Source organism: Vulpes vulpes, chromosome 4, assembly GCF_048418805.1.
Source record: "Vulpes vulpes isolate BD-2025 chromosome 4, VulVul3, whole genome shotgun sequence".
Classification (NCBI taxonomy): domain Eukaryota; kingdom Metazoa; phylum Chordata; class Mammalia; order Carnivora; family Canidae; genus Vulpes; species Vulpes vulpes.
Window position 1 is genome coordinate 81,138,859 of NC_132783.1, and position 8,458 is coordinate 81,147,316.

At 54.1% G+C, this 8,458-nt stretch overlaps 1 protein-coding gene across 1 annotated transcript; it reads right to left on the bottom strand.

Moving 5' to 3' along the window:
- Positions 1 to 642: 642 nt before the first annotated feature.
- Positions 643 to 5,399, bottom strand: PRF1 (perforin 1). The gene is made up of 3 exons (XM_026009978.2): positions 5,271 to 5,399; positions 3,165 to 3,740; positions 643 to 2,301 (listed from the first exon to the last, which is right to left on the bottom strand). The coding sequence occupies exons 2-3, from the start codon at positions 3,701 to 3,703 to the stop codon at positions 1,173 to 1,175; spliced, it is 1,668 nt and encodes a 555-aa protein (XP_025865763.1). The 5' UTR covers positions 3,704 to 3,740; positions 5,271 to 5,399; the 3' UTR covers positions 643 to 1,172.
- Positions 5,400 to 8,458: the final 3,059 nt, after the last annotated feature.

Below are 8,458 nucleotides of genomic sequence, written 5' to 3' on the forward strand. Positions count from 1 at the left end.
TCTGGCTACTTGCAGAAGTTAGAAGACCTGCCAGCCCCTGACTCAACGTTCCTGCCTGGGAATGCTCGGTGGGTGCAGAGCTACAGCCCCCACCGCCCCCCTCCCGCCCCCGACACGCACAGATGAATCACGTGCCCGTCAGCTCACCGTAGTCCTCACCACCGCTCCCTGTGGCCACCCAGGTGGGAGCTGAACGTCTGTTGCCTTTGGTCATCGAATTTGTGCTGCTGTTTCTTGAATCAAGACTTACGAGGGAGGTAAAATATTTTGGGTCCCCGCATTTCCAATAAAAGGGGGAAAGCCAGTTTGTTTATTACCCAGCCCACCCCGGGGTGAGCCACCTGTCCCACATGTGCAGGGTTGCTGATGGAGAAGTTGGTCTCCAGGGCCGTCTTTTGTCCCCATTCTCTCCTCTGCCACAACCATGCCATGACCGTCACTGTCACATCGCGTTTATTAGTCCTCCTTCAGGCAGTGCACGCACCAGGCAGGTTCAGACAGTTCTCGTTTTGGCTCAGGGGCAAAGCTGGGGGGTGGGGGGGGTGCAAAGAAGACAGGGAAGGCAGAGACATCCGGGCAGGCAGGGTTAGACTCCAGAGGGTGAAGGATTGCCCGTACTACCAAGGGCCGCAAGGGAAGGTCTTTTTTTTTTTTTTTTTAAGTATTTTATTTATTTATTCATGAGAAACACACACACACACACACACAGAGAGAGAGAGAGGCAAAGACACAGACAGAAGGAGAAGCAGGCTCCATGCAGGGAGCCCCATGTGGGACTGGATCCCGGGACTCCAGGATCACACCCTGGGCTGAAGGCAGACACTAAACCACTGAGCCACCCAGGGATCCCCAAGGGAAGGTCTTCAATGACATGAGGCAGCCTAGGAGGAAAGGCCTCCTGGCCTTCTGCCCAGCTCCTGACCCTGTGTAGTAGGGGCTGGAGGCTGTGGCCTGGCCCCAGCTCGTTTCGGGGGCACAAGTGTATCAGAGAGCTAAGGCACCTTGGACTGGAAACTTGGGGCTGGCCTTTCAGGCACTTCATTGGAAAAAAAAAAAAGACCTCAGTTTTCCATCTGTCTAATGGGGGTATGAAGATAGGCCCTGGCTCCCTCTGTGAGAACCCCATTCAGTCCAGGCCTAGGCACCCTAGGTCCTCTCAAGGCCCACTCTTCTCACCACACTGGCCCACTCCGGTTTCCTGGAGGCTCTCCCAGACGACCATGGGGGGCATACTCCAGGCAGGTTGCCCCCGTCAGGTGAGGCAAACACTTGGCAATGTAGGAGAATTTCAGGTGACCGTGGGACAGGTTGCACCTGACCTCATGTGAGCCAGACTGTGCTTTCTGGTCACAGGTGCCAAGGAGGTCATCATCCCAGCCATAGTCTTGGTCCCAGACCTGAACCCTCAGGGGCCCTCCCGTGGACAGGAGCACGTTCCCGAAGTCCAGCCGCGTCATCCACGTGGGGTTATTATTGTCCCACACCGTGTAGGTTCTCTGCTCCTGGCCTCCAAAGAAGACTTTCAGATAGGCATCTGTGGCCGTGAAGTAGTCTCCCCACAGGCCCATTGCCTGGAAGTTCATAACCTCTAAGTGGGCCAGGCCCCTCTGCCGGGGACAGCAGTCCTGGTTGGTGATCCCTGAGTTGTGGCACACACAGTGGCATGGGTTGTGGGGGCTCTTCTGCTGCCCCGGGGGGCAGGGCCTGCTGCAGTTCTTCCAACGGGCTCTGTCCATCACGTACTTGCTCACAGCCTGCCTCAGCGCCTCCCGCCGTGGGTCCTGGCTCTCCAGGAGCACATGCAGAGGCTCCAGGGTGTAGTCCACCAGGCCGGGTCTGTCCAGCAGTGAGGCCATCCAGGCTGAGAACTGCTCCGGCCCGGCCTGGTTCCCAAACAGCAGGTCACTCATGGAGGTATGGTGGCCACCAATTATCTCGGAAAAGCGTTCCTGGTAGGCCTGGTGGAAGGAGGTTGTCATCTTGTGCTTCTTCTTCTTTTCCTCACAGGCCTTGAATTCTGATGAAGGGTTGGCGTGGTCACTTATGCTGACCTGGGCCTCGACTGTTAGGCAGTCTGACACCTCATCGGCTGTGAGCCCTTCCAGGGCCAGCTCACACGTACGCAGGGCAGTGAGGGCCAGGATCCGGCCGCCCAGCTCCATGGACCGGATGAAGTGGGTGCCATAGTTGGAGATGAGCCTGAGGTAGTCAGCCTCTGTGGAGGTGTTGAAATTGGGGGGCAGGTCGCTGAGGGCCCTCTGGAAATTGGGGTGCAGTGGCGGAGAGTGTACCAGGTGGAAACTGAAGGAGGAGAGGAACACCAGTTGGTTAGCATTCCCCATCAGCCTTCCCGCAGGATTGCCCAGGGTCACGGGTAGGTGACAGAAAGAGAACTTGAACCAGGTGGCCTGGCGCCAAGCCCAAGCTCTAGCCGCTGAGCCGCCAGGGAAACCCATTCTGTCTGTCACTCCATGGTGACCTACGTGTGCCAAATCTCTCCTTTTCCATTTCAAAATAGTTTTTTCTTCTCTGTTCTTTTTTAGTTATAAAGGTGATGATGCTACACTGATGGTGACCTTCCAGGCTTGGAACCTACATCCTAAGGCCTTGGTCCATCTGGCCTCTAGATTGAGATCCTGACGGCTCTGGCTACCCTGTCTCACTGTGGAAGAAATCAGGGTGGGTGACTTGGGTCCTCCATGGACACCATGTGTTTCTGGGGTGTGAGACCCAGATCCCTGAGGGTGGGGTATAATGCTGCTGTCTGGCACTGTAGCCCTAATTCCCAGCACAGAGCCTGATACGTGGCAGACATGATCGTGGGCGGATGGGTGCATGAGGCCCAGTGATGGGAAGTCTCCTGCCAGGTGACCTGCCCACAAGACAGAGGGGACTCGGCACTCCGTAGATCTGAATGGCACCGTGTTGGGGATCTCAGCACAGCCTTGCTCGCTTCTCCTTCACCTGTTCTCTGTGAGGCTTTTCCTGTTTAGGGACCCCGGGAAGGAGACCTGGGAGCACTGTCCCACCCAGTGTGTGAGAACCAGGGTTGTGTCTCCTCCTGGGGCACTGAGTCCCCACCCTGCCATTCCAGTGCTCCCAGACCACTCCAAGTTTCCCCACACCTTTTCCCAAGCCCCTCCACCCCCACCTGCTACACTCACCTGTAGAAGCGACACTCCACCACGTCAGTGCTGAAGCTGTACCTGTCCTGGTGGGTCTTCTGGGCAGCGAAGTCGGCCACCCTGGAGTGCGAGCCGGCCATGCTCACATGCACATTGATGTTGGGCTTGGGAGACACATCCAGCCCCACGCGCCAGTCGTTGTGAATGTTGCTGGCTGCTTCCCTGGCCACACCCTCGGTGGAGCTGGCCTTGGCCTTGACCACGCGGCGCTGGCAGCCGGAGCCCTGGGCGCGCCAGTCGGTCAGTGCCAGGGGCAGGCGCTGGAGGGCACCCCCCCGTAGGGTGTTGCGGCAGAGGGTGCAGGTGCCGTCGGGCCGCAGGAAGCTCTCTGTGTCGACTGGGAAGGAGCCCGAGCGCTTGAGGCTGGTCACGTCCATGCCCTCCCCGGCCAGCATCGAGCCGGGCACGAACCAGCGGTTGCGCCGGCACTCGTTGCGCGTGGCCGTGTGGCAGGGGGCTGGGGTGGGCGTGGGCAGCAGCAGCAGGACGAGGCCCGGGAGGAACAGGTGGGCACCCATGGAGCTGCGGAAACAGGGGGTGTCTGGGCTCCAGAAGCTGTGGGCAGAGGAGAGGTGCGGAGGCTGAGCCATCGTGGCACATGGAGCGGAGAGGGAAGGGGAGATCTCCCAAGTCACCGAATGTCAGAGCTGCGCTGGCCTTGACAAACCTGGCCCATCCCTCCCCCGTGCAAACGGGCCCAAGGGGCGGAGTGACTTGCCCAAGGGGGTCACACAGGCAGGAGGTGCCCCTTGCTGGGATTTCATGATTTTTTTTTAAAGATTTATTTATTTATTCATGAGAGACAGAGAGAGAAAGAGGCAGAGACACAGGCAGAGGGAGAAGCAGGCTCCTTGCAGGGAGCCCAACGTGGGACCCGATCCTGGATCCTGAGATCACAACCTGAGCTGAAGGCAGGCGCCCAACTGCTGAGTCATCCGGGTGTTGCTGGGATTTCATTATTTAAGGCGTAATGGGGATCCAGGGAGATGGCTCTGGCCCCAGGATCACAGACGCTGCTGGTGGGGCCAGGGCTCTGCGTATAGCAGAGGGACATCACACATTTAGGGAGGCATCTGCGACCATAGAGAGGCCTGGATTCTGGAGCCCCAGAACAAGCAATGCTTCTCCCACCCTTCCTCTCCCATTCTCTGTCTCTCTCCCACGAAGCCCTTAGCAGAATTGGGAAAGAAAGAACACATTGCCCTTATGGTCCCTACCTTCCCGCTGGGGCTCGCTCTCTGAGTCTCATGGGAGGACAGCAGCCCGTGTTCCCGCCCGGAAGCTGGACATGTGCCTATGCCCTTGCACCTGTGTGGGGAGGGCTTTACGTTCCCTCTCCAGGGCTCCTGATGCCTGCGCCTCCTCTGGCATTCTCTGCCATGCTCTGCAGAATTTTGGCACTGCCTGCGAGCTGCCTGAGGCCTACTGTTGAACAATAATTGAAATTTCTTCCTTATTTTGAGGTGGCTCTGGAGCCTCACCCAGACCTGTTTATCATCTGGAGTCTCCACACTCTACCCCTATCCAAACCAGACCCCTTGGAGGCTGGTCCTTTCTAGCACCTTCCAGGGATCACAGCTTCTCTGAGGCACGGGGGGCTCTGGAAAGCAGGAGCCCTGTGTTCTAGCTGGGGCACCCTGTGCCTCACCCGAAGGAATGACTGGGTGGTAGGATTCCAGGCAACACGCAGGCCCTGGGGAAGTCGAGAGGAGAAGGCCCTGGGGTCATCCCAGTTAGGGTCATCCCATTTGGGAGGCCAGCACAGTTCATGACCTTAATCACAGAGCTGTCTCTACCTGGTCCTCATCATACGATCTCCCAGGCAGTCTGTTTCTAGCTTTACTAGCGGCCTTTCCCTGTCCACATCTGACAATGCCCTATAATGTCTCCACTATCTCTATGAGGACACTGAGGCCCAGAGCGGGCATGAGGCCACCCAGAGAGTCAGTGACAAGGCACAGTCTCATGGGTCACAGCACTTCCTGCTCCATCAGGCTCTTCTCGACATGGAGCAGCCCCACTGCCATGCCCCTCTGTGCCCACCCAGGGGCTCCCAGCTTCCCCGACGCCCGCCTTCTTCCCTACCTGGGGTCCCGTGTTGAGAAGCTCTTCACAGATGCTCTCTCTTCGCAGAAGACGCTCCTGAAATGGTGTCAGCACCCCGGCAGGCTCACCACCCAGCTCATCACCCAGACCACTGTTTATATCACTTCTGCTTCCTGTCCCGCCCCTCCTGCTGTGGCCACAGGTCCCTTCTGCTCTCCCCCTCCCACCAGCACCCATCCTGTCCTCACCTCTTCATCCGGCCCTTCTGACAACCCTCCAGGAAGCAAGCTGTGGGGGCCAGGGTCTCATCCCACAAGCAGAGCTCCCTGGGGCGTGGGGACCTGGACAGACAGGTGAGGCTCCGTGTAGAGTGAACACAGGGGTCTGGGGACTTTGAGATTCAGTTCTGGGCTTGATGGGCAGTCCCGCAAGGGCCGTTCCCCTGCTTCTGATCTATGGCACCACACACGTGAGACATAAGAGGTGGCGCAGCGTGGGAGCTCACCGCGGGGGCTTTGGAGCCCACTGCCTGGGCTTGGGCCGGCTCTGTTGGGCCCTAGCTGTGTGGCCTGGTGCACTTCTTTAGCCTCTCTATACCTCAGTTTCCTCAGCTAAAAAGGAGGATAATAAGAGTGTAGACCCTATTGGTTGTGAAGAATGAGAGACTTACTACCTGTGAAGTGCTTGGAACAGCTCCTGGCCCTCAGCAAGTGTGAGCTCATGAGAAATCAACCTCCTGGCCCACTTCCTACCCACACCTGCATCCCAGCTCTGGACCCCAAACAACGTACCCCAGGACATGGTTTCCGGTCCCCCCTTTTGTGCGGAGAACAGGTGGCCACATCAGCCCCCCCTGGCCTGAGGTGGCAGCCACAGGGTGGGTGGGTGAACAAATCGGGGGAGAGATGTGGGTGGGCCCAGCGGCCAGGGTCTTCATCCTTTGTCTTACCTGAGGTCAGGGTGGGGTGAGGTTTCCATGGGTTGAGTGACTCACAGGACAACTTCTGGAGGCCCAAATCACACGGTCTGAGGTGAAGACAGCTGGGTAAGTGGGGCACTATTCTCAAAATGTAACACTCCAACTGGTGTACGTGACTGGAACAAATAGCTACAGACCCCAGACCACGTGTGATACTGTGGGGTAGCTCATCCCTTGAGTGTATGTCCGTCCTCAAGTGCCTCGCACTTACGGGAACAGGGGCTTACCCAACCTTGTTGGAGGCCCTGTCTCCTCCTCTTGGGGACCCCTCCCCACCAGAAATTGCAGCCTCCTGACCCCCTGCTATCTGTCTGTGCCTAGTTTTGTCACATGGGCATGAACAGGAGTTGGGTTGTTGTTTGCATGGCAGCGGGAAGACGTATATTAACATCTTTGGAACTTCTTTTTTTTTTTTTAATATTTGGAATTTCTAAGACACTGTTACTGGGTAAGTGCCCAGGGTGAATTAGTATTCCTGGACTGGCATTCAGAGAAATCTGTCATTTTTGATGAAAACAGGTTGATACCTCTCAATGTCAAAAATTGAGAATGAAATGAAGTTTAAACAGAGAGGGAAAGGCCCTCAGGGCTGAATAATTTAGATATTAGTGCACAAAAGAAATTACATCTCTACGTTTAAGGAAAGGATAGGGACGTGCCATGGTTCTTTCAGAAACATAAAAAATATTTAGAAGCTAGTATGATTCAAAACATACCTGTCGAATGCCCGTGTTACTGCTGCTGTCACCTTTACATAAAAATCACATGCAAATGACTAAAATAAATAAATAAATAAATAAATAAATAAATAAATAAATAAATAAAGTTTTCTGAGACTGTGGATTTAGTTCTGTAGTAGAGACAGGTGAGGTACAGGGAACAAGTTCTAGACTCAGCTTCGCTGGCAACTTGTTGGACTCTTGCCAGTAGAGTTTGAATCCCTTGCCAGGTTAATTTGCTCAACCATAAAATCAAATGGAGGACTTGGGCCTTCTAACAATTCTCTAATGAGAGAGACAGAGCAAGCGAGCAAGCACAAGCAGGGGAGAAGGTCAGAGGGAGAGGGAGAAGCAGACTCCCTGCTAAGCAGGGAGCCCGATGTGGGGCTCCATCCCAAGATGTGGGACTTGATCCCAAGACCCTGGGATCACGAAGAAGAAACAAATCCTGTATCACTGGTCACTGCTCGTTTCACTAGACACTGGTCCACTTTCTATCTCTCTGGATGGCCCCGTGTGGGACATTTTATATTAATGGAATCATGTAAGAGGTGACCTTTGTGTCTGGCTTATTTCATGTAACATCATCTTTTCAGGGTTCATCCAAGTTGTACCATGGATCGGTCTTTCATTCCTTTTCATGGCTGAATAACAGTCCCTTGGATGGAGATACCACATTTTGTTTATTCATTAATTGTGGCCGTTTGGGTGGTTCCACTTTTAGGCTGTTATGAATAACGCTGCTGTGGACATTTGTGTATAAGTTTTTGTGTGGACTTGGGTTTTCATTTCTTTCTTTCTTTTTTTTTTTTTTTTAAGATTTTATTTATTTATTTATGAGAGACACACAGAGAGAGGCAGAGACATAGGCAGAGGGAGAAGCAGGCTTCCTGCAGGGAGCCGATGTGGGACTTGATCCCAGGACCTGAGCTGAAGGCAGATGCTCAGCCACTGAGCCACCCAGGTGCCCCTTTCATTTCTCTTGGGTATATACCTAATCGTGCAATTGCTGGGTCACATGGGAACTCTATGTTTAACCGTTTTCCTATGTGCTGCACCATTTTACTTTCCCACCAGCAGTGTAGGAGGGTTCTAACTTCTCCACATCGTTGCTTTTATTGGACTTTTTAATGACAGCCATTCTCGGGGATGTGAAGCGGCATCTCAGGGTGGTTTTCATTTGGATTTCCCCCGTGACTAATGATGGGGACCTCCTTTTCATTTGCTCATAGTTCATCTGTGTATGTTCTTCGGAGAAATGTCTATTCGAGCCCATTGCCAATTTTTGAATTGGGTTATCTGTCTTATTGTGGTTGATTTATAATAGTTTTTATATATTTTGGATCAGAGACCCTTTTCCAATTTGCCAACATTTTCTCTTATTCTGAATTATCTTTTCACTCTCTTGAGGGTGTCCTTCGGAGCACGAAACTTTTTAAAATTTCATGTACTCCAAAGTATGTGTTTGTCCTTTTGTTGCTTGTATTTTTAATGTCATACGCTCATACGCTTAGAGGTCTTTGCCTAAC

Excerpts from the sequence above, each read along its gene's own strand:
- PRF1 (XM_026009978.2), bottom strand. The coding sequence starts at position 3,703 with ATGGGTGCCCACCTGTTCCTCCCGGGCCTCGTCCTGCTGCTGCTGCCC. Across the intron at positions 2,302-3,164 it reads GTGGAGTGTCGCTTCTACAG|TTTCCACCTGGTACACTCTC; the intron begins GTGAGTGTAGCA and ends CTCCTCCTTCAG.